The sequence below is a fragment of the Prinia subflava genome, chromosome 28 (assembly GCF_021018805.1).
Source record: "Prinia subflava isolate CZ2003 ecotype Zambia chromosome 28, Cam_Psub_1.2, whole genome shotgun sequence".
In the NCBI taxonomy this organism is placed as follows: Eukaryota; Metazoa; Chordata; class Aves; order Passeriformes; family Cisticolidae; genus Prinia; species Prinia subflava.
The window spans coordinates 2,569,178-2,591,404 of record NC_086274.1 but is presented as its reverse complement, the minus strand read 5'-3'; the positions used below and the strand labels follow the sequence as shown (position 1 = coordinate 2,591,404).

Below are 22,227 nucleotides of genomic sequence, written 5' to 3'. Positions count from 1 at the left end.
AGAGCAAATGCTTTTGTCATCCTCTGACATGGAGTTTGAGCCCCTCTTTTGTTTTGTGAATGGCCAGGGCACTGATCTGTGTTTGTGTGGGCTTTGATGGTGGGGACTGAGGGTTAGGGCCTGACCACACTCTTTTCTGATTGGAGGTTATGGGAACTGCAGTTGCTCTGCAGCTCTGAAAAGGAAGTGAGGGCTTGGAGATTTCTGTAGAATTACTGTTATCTGAAATGCTTTAAAATTTTCAAGGGTAAAATAATCTTTTTTTCTTACCATTGCTAGTTCTACCAGGCTGAAGTTTCAGTGATGTGCAACCATATTCCTCCCATTTAGTGCATCTCCTGCAGAATTCTGCCTTGCCTGTGATGATGCAGAGCAGCTCAGAGTAGAGTATGAAAAAACTTTGTGATCCCTTGTACAGCAGAAGCCAAGCTGGAGAAGGAGAACTTACCATGAAGGCCTCTGGTGCATCATGTATGCACTTCTGTTGATTTGTAAAGGACAAGCAAGAACCTTAACAAATTACGAATTCAGTTCCTTGGCTCTCATTGACCCAATCTCAGAGCTGGAGCATGGAAGTGAATATTGTTATTATGTGTCCCTTATTCCATCCTGGGATCAAAGAGAGAGAGAGAAAAAAAATAGAGGTGTTCTTGTGCTTGCAGCCTCAGTGGACATATCTGCAGTACAGCTTGCTCACTGTTCTCCCTAAAAGGCAGATGAATCATCAGGTTAAATGAAATATTTTTTTTCCTACTCAGCAGCTGAACTCAGGGCTTGACTCCCTTTCCTACCTCCTTCATGACTTCAGTTTCCCTTTAGGAAAATGCCTGGGTTGTGCTTCCTGCTTACCATGGCAACTGGCATACAAATTGAGAGAGAAAACCGTGTTTGTTGAACTCTGGAATTGTTGTTAGCCAGAGCCAATTATTAGTGCTGTATGAGAAACAGTATTTTCCTATTCTTTGTGCCACAGAGTCTTGCAATGACTTGGCCTTAAGGCAAGGAGAGAATGTCAGACTGCCCCACAGCATTCCCATGGTTATGAAAATTGGACCAAAGGGACACTGCAGACCTGCTCATGCTCCAGTCAGCTCTGTGCCCTAAATCAGGGTGCTTAAACACATGAAAGTGCTTGAACACTGTTTCAGCCAGTTTCTTTTGCCTGCTCTGAGTAGGTTGTATTGGAAGCCACAGCTACAACACTTTGGATACTTTCAGCTAAGCCAAAACCAGGATTAAGCAAGTTCCCAACCTGGCTGTGAACCAGGAATCAACCTTACCCAGCACCAAGGAGCTTTTGACACTGGTGTCTCATGCATCCTCACTGCAACACAGGAGTCCAGCAGCTCTGGGCAGCAGGACATCCCACTGGTATCCCACTGGATGGGGCTAAAGGTCAGCCGGCAGCAAAGGGGAGGGAGACTGGCACAAGGCACCACCAGCAACAAAAAGAACAGAATCATAACAAGCCAAGACAGAGAAAGGCAGTGAGATTTCTGAGTTCGTTTTCTATCCAGACAGAATAAACTTCTCAAAGAACGTGCCTCACCACAATGGTAAAGGATGGACAGTTTCAGAGTTAAAGGTTAGAAATGAATGGGATCTGCAAAGCTCAGACCTGCCCAAGTCGTGATGCCCTCAGAAGTTAGACACAGTGTGAGTGTTAAACTTGAATGTTTGCCTCACTCCATAATTAAACAGGGTAGGTATTTTTCTATGTCCTACTAGCAAACTGCAGTGTGAGATGAACTACATTTTGCAAACCTAGACAACTCCTTGCAATTATGTTTGCAATTTGGGTCCAGATCCATCTTAAAATAGGACCTGTTTTCTTCCATAGCACATCTGCTGCAGAAGGTACAATTCTCTGTCATTTAAATCCCTTATCTGAAAAGACCAGGAATTATTTGAATTCAGTGAGAGGAAATGACTTAAAAAAAAAAACAAAACAACTTTGTAGCTGCTTCAGAAAGAACCACAAGGCACACAAACATGGGAACAACCAGTACTGGAGAAAGGAGAATAACACACATGATGATTATTCAACAGAGGAAGTTTCTAGATAAGTAAAACCCAAAAAGAAAAAAAAAAAAAAAAACAAACGCAACACCCAACAGCCACAAGATTGAGTTGAACCAGTCTGGAGAATATCAGGTAACATTTTCTTTCCCTCTTCCTTCATAGGAATCAGGAAGAATAAATCAGAAAAAATAATGGTCACAAACTGCTTTACGTTTTTTTGCACTGTGAAATAACTTACTTTAAACACCAAGGGTGAGACAGTGTAAAAGGACTACACTGGTTATTTACAGGTATTTTTTGAAGTGACTTGGCTTTAAAGTCTCCAGCCTCTGTGGCAGCCACAGTACCCTGCTGAAGGTGAGCATTGCTTTGGGAAAAATAGAGAAGTCCCAGATTGGCCCACAGTTAGCAACAGCCCTGGGTAGCCAGAGCAGCTCACTGCTCATCACTTGTCTCTCTTGCAGGGTTTATCTCAACCAGTGGTCGTGCAAGAACTGCACATGACCTTGCCTGTGATGTAATTGCACCTCGTGAGCAAGTCAGAAACACCCTCACCTTTCTTCCTGTCGAGGATAAACCCTCAGCAGTCATATTCCACTCCTCCCAAAGCAGGATCTCCTAAAGACAGATGCCTGAGATTACAGGGAGAGCTCTTTCAGGAGGTTCCCAGCATACCACACGTTGCAGGGGATTTCCCCAGTTGCCAAGGAGGGCAGGGCTGCCAAGGGTTGGGAGTAGGAGGATTCATTTATGAGCTAGTTTTAGGTCATTGGTCCCGATAAACATTTGCTTGGAATGAATCCCTGTTGTACGGAATGTGAAAAACTAAGATGCCAGGGCAGTGAGGAGGAAAGGGAATAAATCACCCAAGTCAGAAGATACTGAACACCACTGTCAGCCTGGTTCCCAGTTTTCCCAATGAGGTGAGTAGCTGGATGCAAGCATGGCACGTAATGGCCATTGTACGTCGTACATGAACTGGCAAGGTGAAGAAGAACAGGGCCTGAAAGGGTCTGTGCAAAGAGGTCTTGTGCAGAAGTGAGGGGAAAGGAGGAAGGGGTAGGAAAACTTATTGGAAAAATGGGGTTGAGGCACAAAATACACAAAGGCAGCCCTACATTGCCCTGTTTTCTGAAGGAACAGACATCTTCAGTACTGCCAGCAGCAAAGCTTCAGCAGTGTGAAAGCACCAGGTTACATTTCTGTGTGTGTGGGAGGGCAGCAGCTGAGGATGTGGGATTATCTGTGGACTGGAGGACACACCACTCCATCAGCTATGAACACAGGATGCTTCTCAGCGAGACTCTCGATTTCTCAGAGCTGGGGGTATTGCAATAAATTAATAACCTAAAATACGTTTGGTAACTCCATGGAGAATTGAAGTATGCTTTTACTGCCAAGAGAGAACTGTGAATATTCACACCTACAGAGAATAAATACACAGAGCAAATCTGCAAACAAACCAAATGACTTTCCCCTGCAGCATTTTTTTTCTTCATCCTGCCTTAGCAGGATGTCTTAGTCCAGCAGTTCTCATGCACACATGCATATTGCCTGCTCTGAGGACCACATACATCCATGCCTTCAAGAAGCAAACAGCTGAGAATGACCAGCATTTTTTTACAAGTCCCAGCTGACACATAAGACTGTTCACCACCATTCCTGTCACAGACTCCATCCCTTCCTCACCCTTTCCCTGGCACCCCAGGTAATTTCAGAGGCTGGAACCAACCTTCAGAAGCACAGCTTTTTCTGGTTATTCAGCAGGACTTTTCATGACCCTGATCAACATCATTCTTTCATCAGTCCAATCCTCTCCTTCCCCCTTAGCTCAGCCAGATAAAGCTGGGTTTTTCTGGATGCACTGGGGCATGTTTGGCACTTCTGCATAGATCCACCATTGCCTGGATCACTTGATCACAGCTTTTATTTTTTAGTACAAAAGTCATAAAGTACTATGGGAGGGAAAGGCTTAAGAAGCAGAAAGCAAATTTGAAGAACCCAAACTGAATTGACGTGAACTGCCATTAATTTCATTTGCTACTGGTTGAAGCAGTTAATACTGCAGTAGTCTATTTAAAGTATTCTCAGTTTCTCTTCTCCTACAAAATCCTGCAGCATTTTCCTCTATATTAAATGCAGTGCTGTAATCATACCACATTTAGATGGAGCAGAAAGGATCTAAGCAGAAAGGTCTGAAGCAAAAGACCTGAGGAGGAAAAGAAATTTGTTCTTACCTGCTTCTGTGGTCCTACAGTTTTCTCCAGGCAGAATGTCCAGTGACATCCATTTTCAGAAAGCCTTACTAGCTTCTAGAAAGTCCACAGCCAGTTGTTTCACCCATTTGCAGAGCTGCTTGAGTTTCAGAAAAAACCCAAGCAAGAGGCCCTTGTGCAGGAGGGCAGCTATCCAGGACGGCTGCCACGACCAAGAGTTATTGGAGGCATTTGGCTGAGCAAGGGCAGAGTCTCTGTGCCTGCTGTGTCCTTCCTGCCCCATTCCTCTCCTCTCTGCTGTTGCAGTTGGCAGAAATTTGCAGTTTCTGGCAAGTAGCAGAGAACCCAGTCCTTGCCATTGCTACTTAACTTTGGCAGATGCTGATTCTCTTTAAATTTCTTTACGTTTAGGTATTACTTAGCTTTCAGCAGCATAAACATAAAAACACCCAACTCTACCACCAAACCTCCCTCTCACTCCCTCTAAAACCAAACTCTAACCACTGACATACACGGTCTGCATGGTCAATCCATGACTTAAGTCTCACAACAAAAGTGCTGCAGACTAATTTCCTTATGGAATTTCTCAGAGTTCAGAGTCTCCAAGACAGTCACCACACCACTGAACCAGGGTAGTGGATGATCCATCAGGATAGTCAGTTCTGAAGGCACAGTCATACAGAAAACTCTTTCTGTGTTGCAGGGACCCATTTCTTCCTCAAACTCTTCACCCTTGTATCTGCCTCCTCCTCTCTCCCAGCACTCTGGCAAGGAACTGTTTGGCTGCTGAGTTTCTGTAGCACATTGCCTCTTGGTGCTTCATCATCTCTGTTATGGGATGTTAAAGCCTGTCATTGTCCTGCCCTACATGTCCCAGACACAGACCTTTATTATAACAAAGACACAATCTTGAACAACAGGAAAAATTCACTTCTACTCTACTTGTTTTAATTAGTATTTTGGTGAATATACAAAAACAAAGAATCAAGGCAGATGGCAAGCATCAAGATCTGAACCAGTACATCTTTGGAAGAGGCTTCACCTCAAAACACTCTACAGAGGAGCACATTTGTCACAATACATTTAATTACAGAAATGGTCACAAGGAAAGACACCAGCTCAGTCTGGGCCAAAATAAACAGCCTTTATTGAACTGAGTGAAAACTGCAAGCACTGGTGCAAGGACTGCATTTGGTTCAGTTAGCTCCTTGCTTGCAATTTTTTCACAAGAGTTACTGCCATTATTTGCCTTCTGTCCTACCTATCCAGGGATGTGGAAGGGGAATGACACAGGGGGTGTAACCATTTACACACAGGTAGCTGAAGCAAGAAGCACAGTAAACCAGGAGCATGAGCCACCTTTGCAAAGGCAGCTACAGCACAGAACCCCTTGTATTCTGCACAAATTCCAGCCTGTAGCTGTATGAAACCTTGTGCAAAGTACATAACAGATTTATTGAAGGAGTTACTTCTAAGCAAGTGGAGCTTTTCCTGGACTGGCACTTCTGAAGGTAGGAGCACATGCAGTAGTTTCATCAGTGGCAGGAGGTAGGCTTGCATATAGGCAGCATGTTGCTGAGGAGTGAGCTAGCCTTTTATTGGGCTTGACTAGCAACAAACTTTTTATCTGTGACATATTTTTATTGCTGACACACTTAAATGCTCAGAGAATCTGCCTTATTCTGAGGCAAGGGTGACAGAGACCAGCAAGAGAAGCTGAACAGTAAAATATGACAGAGAGGTCTGCAGTCTTCTCCCTTGCAGCATCCGTCCTTGTTGGTCACAGGAGGTTACAGTTTTGCTCACTTAGCCATTGCTGGAGCATTATAATTTAAATTCAAACTAATTTTAGACAGACATTTTCCTGCAGCAAGTGTATATGGACATTTTCTTTTCTGATGTCATCAGAGAACAAATCAGATCACTTTTTTTCTCATCTTATGCTCCAGGATTTCTTGCATAGTAAAAGAAGGATTGTACCTCAGCCAGGAGGCATTAAGGCTGCAGAACAAGGGGCAAAGCAGGGACAAGAAGTTTCTTTCCTGCAGTCATCAGTTCTTTGAATCAAGTTTTTGGAGGGGCAAAAGTATATATGGGAGAGGTAGTGGGAAAACTTCAAATCCTCCGTGGCCTGAGGAGAATGGAGCGGGAGACAAACAAATGCAGTTTCACAGGGCTCTTCATGACAGCACTGAGGACACCACGCCTTCAGTACTCAATTCCACTCCAGTAGAACATGGTGCCAAGGAGGACGCAGAACTGAAATGACAACACTATTAAGTTTCTCTGCCCCCCATTTCCTGCTCTCCACCTCTCCACCAGCCCCATTTAGTCCTACTGGTAGGAGAGAGCAACAGAAATCCTTGAAAAGCAAAGCCTGTTCAGGCAGAGAAGGCTTAAAGTTTTTTATCTGAAAAACTACAGAAACTACACAGTAAAGCAAGAGGATATGTGCAGCTATAATAACTATTTGACTGTATCACTCATCTCACTGGGGATTGTCTGTCATGAAGCTGCTGAACCCTGAATTTTGAATACACTCATACAAAATCTTCGAACTACAAACTGAATTATCTATCATGATGATCCAATACCCTTCACAAAGAAGCACCTGCAAGTTGTGTTTGCTGTGTTGTGTTGCTGAGATGGCAGCAGGTCGCAGCAGACCATGGAATGCTGGAAGGCCATCTAGTTCCTCACTTTGGGAAACCAGAATGGAGGGGAACGTGTAAATGTAGCTCTTAGTGGAGCGGGCTGCAGGCGGATTTGTGATGAATGAATGATGATAATCCATGGACATTTTGAATGCGTCAGTCCTGTCATCCACCTCCACCCAACTGGGTGTGGAATAGCAAGAGAAGAGAAGAGGAAATAAAGGCAAATATTAAGTACTTACAATCCAGCAGAGGATGGCAAAGCCAAACCAGGCAACACCCCAGGCATGTGTGTTCACTGGCCCAGAAATAGCATCGTAACAACCCTGAAAGACAACCAGGAATGACTCAACACCAGCACTGAGCCTGTGCTGCAAGGTGGCAAGCTTGTTCACCCCTGCGAGACACTGAGGTGGCACGCTCCTCTCCTACTGCAATTTGGGTAGCTCAGAGGGTCTCAAGAAACCGAGCCAGAGCTACACTCCTGATTGACAACTTGCAGATAACCTAGCTGTTGTTTCTGACTCCAAATACAAAGCAGACCCATCTCAAACACTTCAAGGGCAACTTGCTGTGCCATCCACTTGCCAAGTACTCTTAAATAACAAAACACAGTTGACAGAGAATTGACCTCCAGAATCAAGAAGCTGCAGGCAAATTTGGAAGCTTGAATGCCTTCTAGAAATGCAAGCTAGTGCAGAAGCTGATGCTCATGACCCAGCAACCTAGTGTATAGGACATGATGGACTTAATGCAAAGTTCTTCCTTGAGGAGGAGAGCTGCTGATTTGCTCACTCATGTTGTATCCACTCATCTTTGGGCTAAGTTTGATTTAGCTACTGTCCATCTACATGTTAGAGATGTCACTTCTTACAAGCGGCTTGGGAGATTTTGCTCTACATCAGGAAAGCCTTTATCCTAAAAACATTTCCTATCCTGTGTTCAGCAACATGGCCAGCACTCTACAGGCATCCCCTCTCCTCCAGAAAGCTTTTGAACACCTGTAGCTTACAGTGAAGGAGAAAGGCTATTCATGATCTCTCCCCCTTCCAGCAAGGCACTTTTGACTGACATATGCTAACTAGAAAAAGCAGAGATGATCTTACATTGCTGTTATAGTAGCCAGGCACTCCGAGTTTGCAGCCGTCGAGGTTGAGGGGAAGCCCCTGCGCGTCCAGGACGCAGCACGTCCGTGGCCAGGGGTAGTCGGCGTCGCTGTGAGTCAGGCGGAAGGCAGACGTGTACTCCTGCCAGTCGGAGGGGCCCCACACCCCACAGCAGTGGTTCTGCAGGGACAGGGAAGGGAAGGGACTCTGTGGGCCCAGGTCACGGCCCTGCACATGTCAGGACTCCGCTTGGGCACTAAGCACAGATTTATGGCAGAGATTTTTGAAGTGCCTGCCTTTGACAGTCTGCTGTCTGATACATGAGCTAAAGGGGGAGTGTGTCAGAACTTTCTTTAAGGTTCAAGGCAGATGCCATCCTCTTTATTATCCAGCAGCCCCAAGGAGGCCTTGAAATTCCAGGCTTGCAGAGCATTTAGTAATTAGTGACTTTTCAGTGTTATTACCTGAAGCATGAGTTCATCCCATGTCTTTGTGACCTCATTGTCACTGTTATTGGCTGGATCTGACTTCTGATATCTCTCCAGCATTTGCTTCAGGAAGACCCCTGGAGTGAGCTAAAAACAACAAAACCCCAACAGAGAAAAATGCAAAAACTATGTAAATAAGTGGCCATGTAAAGCAAATACAGGGTTATTCGGGGAGGATTTGTTTTCTTGTCTCAGTGTCCTGCTGGAGAACAGGAATGTTGCTTCTGCTGTGGTTTTACACACAAGAATAAAGAGCAGGATTTGAGGAGCAGGAGCAACAAAGGTAAAGATCTCAAGCAGGCACTACTAGATGTAGAGCACAAGAGCTGTGCAGAAGCTATGGATTGCATTTGTTATGTTGGAACTAAAGCACCACGAATAATTTCCCTCCCCACAGTATCTCCAATAATCCATGTAATCTTTCCCTCACCAGTAACACTGCCTGGGGCAACGCTGAAGATTTGTCTTCTCTGTGTATGATAGATTAATCAGTCTGTAGCTGAGAGACTAAACACTGCATTGATGATTCAACTAACCCACGCTATTATTTCCTTAACTACAAGGTTGTAAACATTTAAAAATGTTAAAAACAACAAAACTATGTTAGAAAGAACAAAGTTATTTCTTTGATTAGAATAATGATGTTGGAGCGTTCCCTTGTGGGGTTGTCTTCTGCTCAGCAGTAGTCCTGTGAGTTTACACCGTTTTATCACATTGACTACGCTGAACAGGATGACTGTGTGCCCTAGAACTTGTGTTTCCCAGCGCAGTTAAAAGAATACGAGAGGAAAGAAATACTCACGGAGTCTCGGTGAGTCGCTGCTGTGATGCAAGAAGCCATTTCAAACGCAAAAGTGATCAGCATCAGAATGATGTACTGTGGGAGAAAGAGAGCAGAATTAGTTCTTGGAGAAACAGTTCAGCAGTTTTTTCAAGATTAAGCCAGAAACCCTGCTTGCTGCAAAGGTGGCCAGGCTATCATATTCCCTCTCACCCAGTCTGAATGTTCTTGTAGCCTTTCCTTGTGCTTGTTTCACTTTGCAATCTGCTTTCTTGAAGGTGAATGACTGGAATTGTTCTCCATCTCACAGACAAGATTTCATCAGAATTTCATGGCACTAAGACTTCCCTGCCTCCATGGAAAATACTTTGTCCTCTTCTTTGTTGCATCTCATTGGCAACCTATGTTTGCGTCGTGTCCTTTCACTTCCACTTACCAGCTATAAGCTTTTCAGCAGGAAGCTGTTCACTCCTAGCAAGACAGATTGTACACTGGGGAAAGGGAAGGTGCAGCTTAGGGCATCATTCAGATCCTCCTGAGTTTTCATCATCAGATTTCCTGAACACTCTTACACTGTAAGCAAAGACCTTTCATGAAAACGGAAGGGTCACCTCTCATAGTCTCTTTCACTCTTTCTTTTCCCTTTCCAGAATCCCTTTGACATTTCCCGTCTTTTCTTTGGCATTCTCATGTATCTGTTCCTCTTCCCACATTTTATATTGTTCTTCTCTGATTTAAGGCATTTTTTCCTACTTTCCCCAGCTTCTGTCCCTTGTACCCTCTCATATATCCTAAACCAGTGCCTTGGGTTTCAGCCAAGACACCAAAATTCAGAGGTAAGGGAATTCTATTTCCTCAGCTGTTTGCTGACATATTCCCTGGCCCAAAACTTCAGATCTCTGGGTGCCTCTTGTCTAAGACAACCTGCAAGGCCACAGTAATCCATGAGAGAGCTCATTTCAGAGTTTTCATCTCTACCTGTCGTTAATGCAAGCACCGATCAAGTTTTACCACTGCCAAACTAAATGACTAAGACATTGTACAGAGATTTGTCCACATCTTAACATTGTCCTTGGCTTATCCAAAGCTCTGTCCCCACCCCTGTAATTTCTGCCTGCCTGCTTGATGTCTTATGTTCTCGATTGCACCAATATTTGGTACCCTGACACTTACGAATGCCTTGTACAGAAGTCACTGCTTATCAGCTCTGATATCACTGAATGGTGTATGACAGCTGAAAAGCAGTAAGGGGTGGGGAGAAACAAGGATCTAAACCACATCCCAGCTATATGTGATTGCACAAGGGCTCCTGCATTGCATCAGGGCAAGGTCAGGGTCAAGCCACTCAAACCTTCACTGTGGCTACCTCCATTAATTCCCTCAGCCTGGTTTGGGAGCTTCTTGTGCATGACTCTTCACAGGAATCACCCTCTGGGACACTGCAGCCATGATCAAGAAGAACCTTTGGCTCCTTATCACAGCATGAAAGCTGTCTTTGCTCACTGGTTGATTCCCAAGGTGACCAGGGACACTAAGGCAGCATTTGTTCAGTTTAGCAGCAGTAGGAAGGCAAATCTTGCTACACTTACCACCAGCAGCAAGGTCCTGCTGGCCTTAATGACTCCAATGATACCAAGGATGGACAGCGCAAAGAGTGCAAGGCCAACAAAGATGCCAATCCAGGCAGCAGCGTAGATGTCACTGTTTTCTGCGTCTTTCAGCAGAGGGTAGAGACCATTGGGGTTAGACACAAAGTAGATACACTCTGCAGTCAGGGCAATGCCGCACATCTGGGAAGTACAAGAAACCCATTAGATCAAGGATCCCCGAAGAAATAGCAAAGACAGAAACAGGTGTAGACTGCTTTCTTTTCATTCAACTTCTTGCCAAGTGGAAGCTACTCAACCCCTCCTCTGCCCAGCTTTGCAATCTTTTGTATTGGGACTTCTCAGAAGATTTGCTTTCACATCTCACCTAGCCTTGGTCTGAGAGGCCAAGCCTAGGAACTGAGGATGTTAAGAAAGAATTCCATCACTATGGAGGGAGGTGGCTGGAAAAATGTTGGTTTGCTCTTTCTGACAATTCTAAGGCCTTTCCCCTAGCACCCATCTTGGTATTGTGGATCTGCACCTGCTGTCCCTTTCCCACCCAAATGATCATCTAGGAGAACTCGCCTTATCCTCTTCTTTCACGCTATTTATGTGTGGACTTCACATGTGAAGAGGGAGAACTGCTGTTTTAAGAAGTGTCATACTGGAAGGAAGCCTCCACCCATACTTGTTCCACTTCACTTACCCCAATGACCACATTCCCAAAGACTAACAGACCCTGCAAGATGTGTACACAATCATCACTTTTTGCCATCTTTAATTCTTCATGCAACCTAGGAAAAAACAAATACAGCCTTCAATTAAATCACCAGTACAATATGCCTCACTCAGAAACACAAACTATCCATGAGGAGCAGGATAGACAGAATTTGCCAGCCTATCTGTACACCTCTCATCCCTTGCTTTATAGTTCTTTGGAGGACACTTCCCCAGGTATTAATCTGGTAACTCAAACTCTCCCTGATACCTGAGCTAAGAAGACTGGGACCACTCTGGGGGCAGCTGGTGTCTTCTGCTCTCTTTTGGGTAGGATTTTCATCGTCACAACAGCACTCACAACAACCTCAGCTCATGGTGTGTCATTTCTGCCTGGCCAGAAACACCGGCTACATCCGGATGGAGACAAGTTCAGCACCCTCACCTCATCCCTATTCCAAAGGAGCCAGCTCCCCTGGGCCATTTTGACCAGCACCACCATAGGACTGAACTGGTAACCACAGTGCTCCGGCTGTATCCCGCACACACCTACAGCACAGGACTTTGCTAAGAGTAGCCCCATCTCCCACCCGTGCTGGGAATGGGAGCCGAGTCCCCCAAGTCAGGTGTGAGGAAGGAAGGGAAGGAGGGAGTGGGCAGCTCAGGCTGCAGTTGGCTCATGGGAGCCAGGCCAAGTAGCATTCCTACTGAATTCCTGAGAGTGCTATATCCTGCTGTCTAGAGTCAGGTGCCCTGCATCAAATTCATCCCCTTCCAGAGAGAACAGCATAAAGGCATCAGTCAGAGATGTGAGACCTCTTAGAGGAGGAAGCTTGGACACCAGAGCCCACCAAGATTTTCTTTCAAAGGGATGGAGCACATGTGCATGGAGGGGCTAAGGTGAAAAACCCCAATCCTAGGACAACTGCATTTACCAGGTGGTTAAGAAAATATAAATCAGGAAAAAAAAAGGCTGCAGTGAGCCCAGCTTGAGCAGACAACAGGAAAAACTGCTTGAACATCCCTCTTCTGCCAGAATACCTGCACTTGTGCCTCTCTTTTGCTGGGGCCACTGACTTCACAATTCTTCAAAGAAGCAGTTGGGACACATGAGCAGACAAAGCTGTGAATGAAGGGGAGCTTTCTGAGGAACAAAGCATTGTGATACCTCTCTAACAATGCCACCTCCTGCCTCCTCAGCAGCTGCCCTTTTTGGGGTACGCAGGACTTCCAACAGTGACAGATGAAAACCAGGCACTTCCTGCCACTCTTTCTGCAGTGGTTTGAGGGTTAGGCATGCAGACATCTCCAGTACTCTCAGCATTATATCTGCAGAGTGCCTAGGTAATTTTGTATGATAGTATGTGTAGGAATTTTTAAATAATATGCGACCATTATTTTAAGTTGAGAAGATATTTTTAGTCCCAGATGGGTGTTTGAAGGCCAGACCCAGGATACATGAAACTGCTCTGTATTTGAAAATGGCAGGCTCATGAGGTCAACCTGGATCTCTGTCCCAAACTTCCTGACTCGCCAGGGTGTCTAGGGGCTGTCTTGCAGGTCAAATCTGAATCTGAGCAATGTTCAGCCATGTGTTCAATAATACAACACTGCAGAGTCTGCCAAAGCTAAGATGAATCCTGGTCCTCCACTCATCTGAAAGCTGAAGACACCACTGCCTGGCTCATGGACCTATGTGCTGCAGACTCCAGAGATGTTAAAACAACCCTTTAGTTAGTGCCATCTAAGGGACATCACAAGCCAGGCAGCAGTCCAAAAAGCGAGGAACTCTTTTCTGCTTGAGCACAGGTACTTGAACTCTGACTGCTACATGGAAAGGCGGGTCTGCTCCAGTTGCAGTGTATAAAGCAAGGCTGAGTGTTACCCTGTTCAGTGTAAGGACAGCTCTCACACCTTGCACGTGGGCTGTCCATCCAGCCCAAGCTCTTGCTGCTCCACAAGCTGGCTCTCTTCTCCTCCTTGGTGGGCAGAACCTGGCTCACTCCTGTCTCCCCTTGGGCAGGTATTATTGCAGTCACATTAGGTGGAGAAAGCAAGCCCCTTCTCTTGGGGGGCTCCTATGTCCAGTGGGCTACTATGGTTGTGAGGAAAGCAGGACACAGTCACCACCACAGTTATGAGCTGGAAAATGGCAGGTTTCCAGACAACCTAAGGTTCTCCAGTACCTTAACTAAGTTCAATGGGACTGCAGTGCAGGGGGAAGCAGAGAGACCAGGGAGAGGAGAAGGGAAGGAAAAAAAGGATTTACTCTAGACCTAAAAATCACCAGTGTGGTTTGCCATATTTCTATGAGTTGTTCCTCTGCCTCCAAGCAATTGGTGCCAAAAGAATTCATTTCTTGTTGTCCACTTTATTAACGTGTGCTACACTGGTCAACCCCTTGTCTGACCTCTTCTCCCTTGCAGGTGGTCCACTATCACCATCGGAGATGAGAAACCAGGCAGGTGCTCCAAGGCCATGCCAACAGCAGGGCAGCTGGAGAGCCAATCCCCCAGCATGTCCCAGAGGAGAAGCTGTGGGAGACTGGGAGCTTTCCTCCTGCTCCTCATGCCTCGGAGGCGAGCTGCGTTCAGCAAGAGCGGATTGCGCAGCGCTTGGCACAGGTACACGGCTACAGAGGCAAGAGGCAAACTTGGCTGGCGTGCCCGAGGCAGGCTGTGCACAGATGTGTCTCACAGGCACCCCCGGCTGGGACAGTGGTGGGCAGCCCTCCTCCCAGCCCCCAGACACACAGCTGCCAGCAACCTCTGCCCACGGACACAAATGCATTTGGAGGTAGAGGAGCCTTCTTCCTGGGCTTGTTAAAATTTGTTTTATGACCCAAATGCAGTTTCCTGGGGCTTCAGGGAAACCTCTGAGGAAATTGGAGCTCCAGCTGCAACCATTAGCCAAAAGTTCCACATAAAAAGGCAGCTAGGTCCTGGAATTTCAACCTTGACCTGGTGTTCCTTAGTACATCCTAGAAACCTTGCAATTTACATGTGACCTATCTAGGTCTGAGGTATTCAATTATCACTACCACAGATTTTGCTCCGTGCTCTAAGCAGCTTTGGAAAGCAGCTTTTGTTGCTGTCATTGTACCAAAACCCCCCGTGTCCCTCCTGAGGCACATACTTCTTACTCTTCCTTGTGACATTCTGGTCACAACCAGTACAACTGGTTGTAACTTCTCCTCTCTCCTCTCCCCTGACACCCCTAAAACACCCCTTACACTCATGGGGGTCCAGCTGAGCCTGCCAGACCCCAGGAGAAGCGATAGCCTTGCCTCCCCCTGGTATCCCACAAACTGCAGACAATCTATTATTTCCATGCCCTTGAAGCTTTCTTGACTTCCCCTTGCTTCCTTTACTCTCAGTATCTCTGAGACCCTCAGCACAACTGTGGGAGATGAAAAGGAAGCTCTTTTCTGCAGAGGCTGACTTCTGTCCTTGTATTTTAGGTGATAACCTTATGCAGGCTTTGAAGGGATGCTCTTCTGGTAACAATTCCTGGATTCAAATGGGATTTGGGGTTTCTTGTGCACCCCTCACACACACTGCGCTGGTCAATCTTTTGAAGCCTCCACACCTTGTTTCTATAGGCTGGGACAGGATTTCAGTGGCCTTACAGATGAATTGCCCCTTCCTAGCCTTCCTCTACTCCATCTCTAGCCAAAAAGCCAATGGATAAGAATTCATTTGGCAATACCCAACACAGACTCAGGTGGCCTTTTGATTGCCTTGCATTTTGTGCTAGTTGTCAAGCACTGTGATAAAGGGATGTCCTGAAACATCCCTGTGAGCATCATTTGCTTCTACACCCCTCTCCTGCAGGTTCCTCAGCACGGTGGTGAGGCTTGCAGGGGCTTCACATCACCCCTTGCTACCTCAGTTTCCCTCAGTCCCTGCTCAGGGCGTTGCGTGCTCATGCCCTGGTGCAAGGAGGCAGAGACAAAGGATGCATTTGTTTTATGACTCACGGGCTCTGCACCACTCGAGCGCAGCTGAGCAAACTCGGCCTTTCGGCAGCAGGATCCTGGTCCCTGCCCGTGCAGCCCTGCGGGGAGGAAGCCTGGGCACCACCCCTCCTGTCCAAGCCCAGCTGGAGAGCATGTTCCTACAGGCAGGAGCAAGACGCCCGGGCTAGCCCTGGGGTGCTGATGGAGGGAAGTCATCCAGGCGGAACCGCTGCCAGCGGTGCTGTGCCAAGGCCGGTGCCGGTGCCGTGGGAAGCCTCTGTGAGCCACAGACCTGCCCACACCCAGACCTCCTGTGGACCCCGATGCATCAAGAAATAAACTTACTTTAGGGGTTTTGTTAATTGGTTATAATGGAAAATTTAACCCCTAAGGGGCTTAAAAAGGAAGTATTTTCCAAGTGCTTGGGACACCTTGAGAATTACACGGTTTTTAAGAGGATGTAATTTAATACATTAATAGTGAATTGCTTGAACTCCGCTGTAAGAAGCTGAATGTTTTACAAATGTCAGTTCATCATTTGTTTACTTATTTTAAAGCAAACATCTCCAGTGGACACAAACCCATGCACTCCTCCTGCCCTGCTGGACTTTCCCCAGAGCTTCACCTGCCCTGACATGCAGCCACCTCTGACAGAAAACTGCTTGTGCGCTGTGAGTCAACCACACTCAGAAGTGGAAGAGACAGACAGTTATTTTGTACTACCAGGGGAGAAAAATAAAGCAAAAACATAGCTCAGCATCAAGCAAGGGTCACAGACTAATTAAGTTTCCTTTCGAAGAGATTGCTATGAAATGAAGCCTGTGTGAGCAGTGGTGTGGCTGGTAAATCATCATCAAGCATAATTACCTCAGAAGTAGAGCTGAGAGGTAGGTTTTCCTCTCTCCTTTATTAGTTTAGTGCAGCCAAAACAAGAGGATTTTTTATACTTTCCTATTTTTCCAAGTGAGGGGGAACTACAAGATTGTTCTTCCTCTACAACGATTTTTCCTTTTTTTTTTAACACTCAGATTTACAACAGATTTAATTTTTCCATTCTCTCCTCCCCAGTCTTTAGGAGAAAAAATATGAAACAAATTAAGAGAACCATAGAAAAGACACAGCCTGAGGTAAGAAAAATTAAATACTTAATAATTTCCTGCGGTTAACCTTATCCAGGTACCAGACTCCCACACACCAAACACAGTCCAGGGACTAAAATAAAAACCATTAAACATAAGAGCTGTCTTTTCTCCTAATAGATACTTATGGCTCACATGCCTCTTTAAGAGGAGGACCATGACCAAAGCAAGGCACTCACCGCTCTCTTCTCGTGATGCTTCCCAGCAGAAATCCCAACCCACCTGCACAGCTGAAAAGGCCCCTTTCTCCCACCTCCGCTGCTCTTTAAAGAGCCCAGGTTGCTTGAGGAACGTGCTGTGTGATTGGTGGGGTGCCCATCACATGAGGAAAACGTTTTTTTCTAGCCAAACCTGTTCCCCAGTCCTCCTGGGACCGGAGGGTGTCTCTGATTCTTAGATCATATCGGAATGTCGTTGTGCTGAAAACACAAAGCTTTAAAGAATTTCTATTATTATACTCTCAAAAGGGTGGATGAGTGAGTCACTCATAGAGGTACTTGAACTTTAAGGAGGATGGGCAAGTTGGAAGGACGTAAATATACAAGGATTGCTGGATCACTGTTTGAACATAAGCATAAGAAGAATGTGTGGAATAGAAAAAGAAAGTAAATTAATTTTAATGTCTTAATTTAATTATGCAGCATGGGGAAAATCCAGTGGTTTGGGTTGGATCCATTTTTGTTTTATTCAGCTTGGGATTTTTTTTGGAAACAGAAATGTAAGTGTTGGCTACTCTGCAAGACACTGTGGAGGACATGAAAAGTGGGGAGAATATTCCATTTCCTTGGGCACTCTGGATCTTTCACACTGTCAGTCCTATTAAAATGGAACAAAGTCAAGCATATATATATATATATATATATATATATATATAGCCCTGTGATGAACTGAGAACAGCTAAGGCTGAGGAACACAACAGAAAAGGAATGTCTCTCACCTTCCCCTCCCTCATTCCAGCACAAGTTTGCCAAAAGTCATGATTCACATTACTGGTGCCTTGAACATGTCTCTGGCAAAAGAACAGGTGGTTGTACTTGTTCTTCATCTGCTGATGCAAAAACCAGCCAAATAAATAATGGGCTTGGGAAGATTAATGGGAGTTCCATTATGTTAGAGCCCTTCACAAGTAAAAATAAACACAAAAATAACATGTATATGTCCTATCAGTGGCCATCCTGGCAAATATTTTGTGTCAAATTAGTGAGCAATAGTTCTAAAGTCTTATGGATCCCTTGGTACTTGTAGACAACTGAAGAGGGATCTGCTCTCCCATGAGATGTGTGTGAGATTTAACCCTGAAGAAAGGATAGTACTTCTGGCATTTCCCGTTCCATGAGGTATCACAGCCATATGCAAAAGGAGACCTAGCCATTGCAGCCAGCCTGATCTACTAGAAAGGGACAAGAAAATAGTCCCTTGGTCCTCAAGAATACAGATGCAGATTTGTCTAGACTTATATGTCTCAGACCTCCTTGCCCACTAATTTTACTCTCTACAACCCACGCAGTCAATTTTGGTGCGGTTGCCACCCTGTATTTTGGCAATGCTGGTAGGACAAGGTGTTTCACACCAGCTGGTGTCCTGGGCTCTTGGAAGGCAGGGTCCCATCATCGTTGTTGGACACTGAGAGCAGCTGGCAGGGGAAAAAGCAGTGCATCCATCTGCTGAGCATCACAGCTGGGCTGATCTTGGGGCAGTGATTAGACAAAAGTCTGCTGGGGTAAAACACCCCATCACATCTCAGCTGGGAGGAGAAAAGAGGCTGCAAGTGTGGAAATACTGTCTTGGGAAAACAAGACAAGGAAAGAGATGAGAGGGAAGGGGAAGCTGGCAGTGAAGTTCACAGTCTTGCCAATCACCAGAACTGAAAATGGCTGCTGGAAGAGAATGCTGGTGCAGCTGAACTCTTGCAGCTCTGTAGCCCTGATCAGGACACTACAAAAAGCTGTTAGAGTGAATCCTTGTTTGGGCTGGAAGAGTGGGTTATGCTGGACTGGGTAGGGGTCACCCTTCAGCTGCCATCACCATTTGGCTCTCACAGTTTGTTAATCTGGTTTAGAATCTGGGTAAGAACATTTTTTAATGATCTCTGGAGAGAAATTTGATATAGGAAAGGAGAGGGTTGGGATAGGGGTTTAGTTTGTTTCTTCGCACTTCTTCTGATGTGTGCCAACAAGGTCAGACTATGAGTTTACATGAATGCCTGTGCAGAGCAGAGGGTCAGACAGAGATCTTGTCTGGGGAGGGAGCACAGTGGGGCTGACAAGCCAGTGCTGGGAAGCCCACATTCCCAAAGGGGTACTTCCAGTGGGGTGCCTGTAGCTCTTTTAGCCTCCCCTGTAGAACTGTGTCTGTGCTGGCCTACTTCAGATGGACCAACACTTCTATACAGCCAGACCCAGACATATGTGCAAGCTCTTGCACTTGTGAGAGCTCCAGACTCCTGAGTGTGCACACCGTGCACAGAACCATATGTGTGTACATGCAGAGGTACAAACCCCTGCACGTGTGTGCTTTGTGTAGCCAGCCACAGGTCCACATACTTGCACACATGTGCTGCAAGTAAGTTAAAGGCAAAGTGGGACTTGGGAGTGAAGACATGCTGCCATTTGGGGTTTCATCTGCAGGGACAGTCAGATGCTGAGGCCACGGCCTGGCCTATTTTCAGATGAAAGTGGAAAATTAAGGTTCTAAGGAGATCTATCACTTGGTTATTGCAACGTGCTCAGTGGGTGACAGGGCAAAGTTAGAACATGCCTGTCAGAATGTATGCTGTGTTTATTCAAAATTGGCATGGAAGGCATGCTGGAGGATGCCCAAAGTTGCTGAAAAGAGCTGATTAGATATTGTGGTTAGTTCCAGTGTGTTGGTTCCACTCTTCACCTCTAAGAATACTTTCCCGCCCTCCTGAATCCCTTGAATTTCTTCTCTCCATAGCATGGAAATAATGATTTAAGGCTGAGATAATATGAGAGGGAGGAATTAGGGAGGAAGCAAGCATGCAGAAAGGAAAAGGAGCTTGTGGTCAAAGCAGCAGACTCCCAGGAGTCAACTCTGTGCCCCTCTCGTGTCAGTGTCATGGTGGAGCCACTGCCATCCACGAGTAGGAGGCTCCTGACTGCATTTGTGTTGATGCACAGTAAGATCAAAGCTCACAGCTGAGGGACCTGGCTTAGGAAATCCCTTGTCTCTACCGATGTGTCTTCAGTGTTGGCCAAGCCCATGCTCCCATGCACAGGTTCAGCTTGACACACACTGTTTGTCCCAGGGAGGGGACGTTTTTAATGATTGTCCCTCCAATGTAAGGTGGCAAGTTCACAGCAGCCCTGCTAGGAGTGAAGCCAAGCATCCCTGTTGCAGCATGCTGCAGAGGGGCTGCCCATCAGTGGAGGGACTGTCACCTTTCCTGGTGGAGTCCTGACCTCATCAGCTGGGTCAGCAACCTCCTCCTTGAGGGCACTGCTCCCAGTGGCCCCAGCCCGAATTCTTGCCGCCCAGCTTTGCTCCTGCATTCCCGGGAGGGCTGTGAGCAGCTGCTTCCCAGTTTGCAGTTTGACCTTCCTTCCCTGGGCCAGATTTGGGTTTGAGGCTCATGTCTGCCACCCAAGCCCTCCACGTGCCATGGCCGGGAGCCAGCTCCTCCCCGGAGTAGAAGGGAATTCCTAACGGCTGCCTCCTCTCCCATCTCAGCGCATCCGCACAAGGGGTGAGGATGCAGGCGGTGGGGACAGATGTCCACTGTGCCTCTTCGGTTTGCAGCTGGCCTGGCCTCCTGCCAGCCTTCCCTCCCGCCTCCCCAGTCGAGTCGTGTCTTTTGCTACAGCTGCCTCCCCCTTTTGGCAACATTTTTGCCCTTTTTTGCCACTTCTATACCTCACAACCTCAAGAGAGAGAGGAATAACCGTGGGGTGCAGAGAATAAATAAGTGAACACCACCTAGTGAGATCAGGGGAGAGCAACTCTGTCTCTGAAATTGTTTACTAAACAGTGCTGAGTGTGAGGAGACAAATGGCATACCATGAGCAACAACTATGGGCTAATTATAGTGGGTTAGGATAAACCACCAGGCCACTGGGCTGGCCACCCCAGCTAAACCTGCCAACATATAGGCTGAAAAGCAGAGCTGTATGTATATATTTAGTATGATGTGGAATGCAGTCAGTAACTTCCATCTGAAACTTCAGCTATCTTGGCAAAGAGCATTACAGAGAACACAGATAGAATCACCTTTGTGATGTTGGCAATCCTGAGGTTTTGCATTTAGCAATGAATATGGTATTGCGCTCTTCATTCCTAAGAAGAGTGCTTATAGGGCACACTCTCAAGGACCGGGTTTTTAAAATATTTTGGGTTAGGAGAAGGATGCACCTTATCTTTCCAGTTTTATAGGGTACTTCATTCATGAGCTTATCACCATGTCTGTATTTTGGTGTTATTAAAACTTGCAGTTTTGGGTGGTTGCATAAAGCCCAGGCTACTGGAATCATGAGATTGCAGGAAAATCTGTACTTTCAGTCTTTCAGAAGAGAATGCTTCTCCTGACATTGTGAGCAAGCAGAAAGGACAAACAACTTGGAGAAAGCTGCTCTATCTGGTAAAGAACAGAGGTCAGGCAGGGAACTGCTTCCCCAGGGAGTTTTGGACTAGAGCTCATAGTGATATTTGCATGTCTGGGTAAAGGCAGTAAGAAATGAAATCTCGGTACTCTGCTGCTAACAATTAGACCAGCTGCTTTTGCTCCCTTCCTCAGTGGTCTCAACCCAAAAGCCTAGAGCAGTAGTGGATTCTCGTAAAGATTGATTTCTATTGGCTGGTACTACTGCTAATAAAGGAGACACTCAGGGTGCCTTCTTGTACTCACTGAGAGAGATTTGGGCTCTAATTCTGACCCTAAGGATGTCTCTTACTCTGCTGACTATGAAGGAAATTTGTAAGAGAGCCCCAACACACTGCCAAGGCAAATTTCTGCAAAAGAAAATCCAGACTGAGGTATCTGCATCTTTGAGCTGCTGATCTCACCCAGGCCTTTCAGCAACCCACAGGTCACATTTTTGTACACACAAGAACCAGAAGAGAAAATAAGCACGGAGGAGCATGGGAGAGTGCAGAAGTCAAGCTCTGCCCTGACTCCCCTCCCACCAGCAGGAGTTTCTCCTGGCAGGGAAGGGGAGCCAAGCCCAGGAGTGACGCTCCACAGCCAACACCCTTGATGGCATAAAGAGGCCAGTAAACGGGACATGGTGTTCTCTTGCATCTCATCTTCAGATGAGGGCAGGCCAGCTCACTCTGAAGGGCAGCCTGGCCAGAGGCAACCACAGAACCACAGAATCATAGATTGGTTTGGGTTGGAAGGGACGTTAAAGATCATCTAGTTCTGACCCTCCTGCCCTGGATGCCACTCACTAGACTAAGTTGCTCAGAGCCCCATCCAACCTGGCCTTGAACCTTTCTGGAAATGGGGCATCCACAATTTCTCTGGGCAGTCTGTTCCAGTGCTTCACAACCCTCTGAGTAAAGAATATTTTTTCCTAATGTGTAATCTAAACCTGTCCTATTT

General features: G+C 46.3%; 1 protein-coding gene across 2 annotated transcripts; it reads right to left on the bottom strand.

The window, feature by feature from the left end:
* Positions 1 to 5,164: 5,164 nt before the first annotated feature.
* UPK1B (uroplakin 1B) lies at positions 5,165 to 17,002 on the bottom strand. 2 transcript variants are annotated; one of them, XM_063419974.1, is made up of 8 exons: positions 16,850 to 17,002; positions 11,563 to 11,650; positions 10,857 to 11,057; positions 9,289 to 9,363; positions 8,463 to 8,573; positions 7,999 to 8,178; positions 7,135 to 7,218; positions 5,165 to 6,497 (listed from the first exon to the last, which is right to left on the bottom strand). In XM_063419974.1, exons 2-8 carry the CDS (start codon positions 11,629 to 11,631, stop codon positions 6,447 to 6,449), a joined length of 771 nt encoding a protein of 256 aa, XP_063276044.1. In that variant the 5' UTR covers positions 11,632 to 11,650; positions 16,850 to 17,002; the 3' UTR covers positions 5,165 to 6,446. The 2 variants fall into 2 exon arrangements, with proteins under 2 accessions (XP_063276044.1, XP_063276045.1); XM_063419975.1 differs by having other exon boundaries at positions 16,893 to 16,957.
* Positions 17,003 to 22,227: the final 5,225 nt, after the last annotated feature.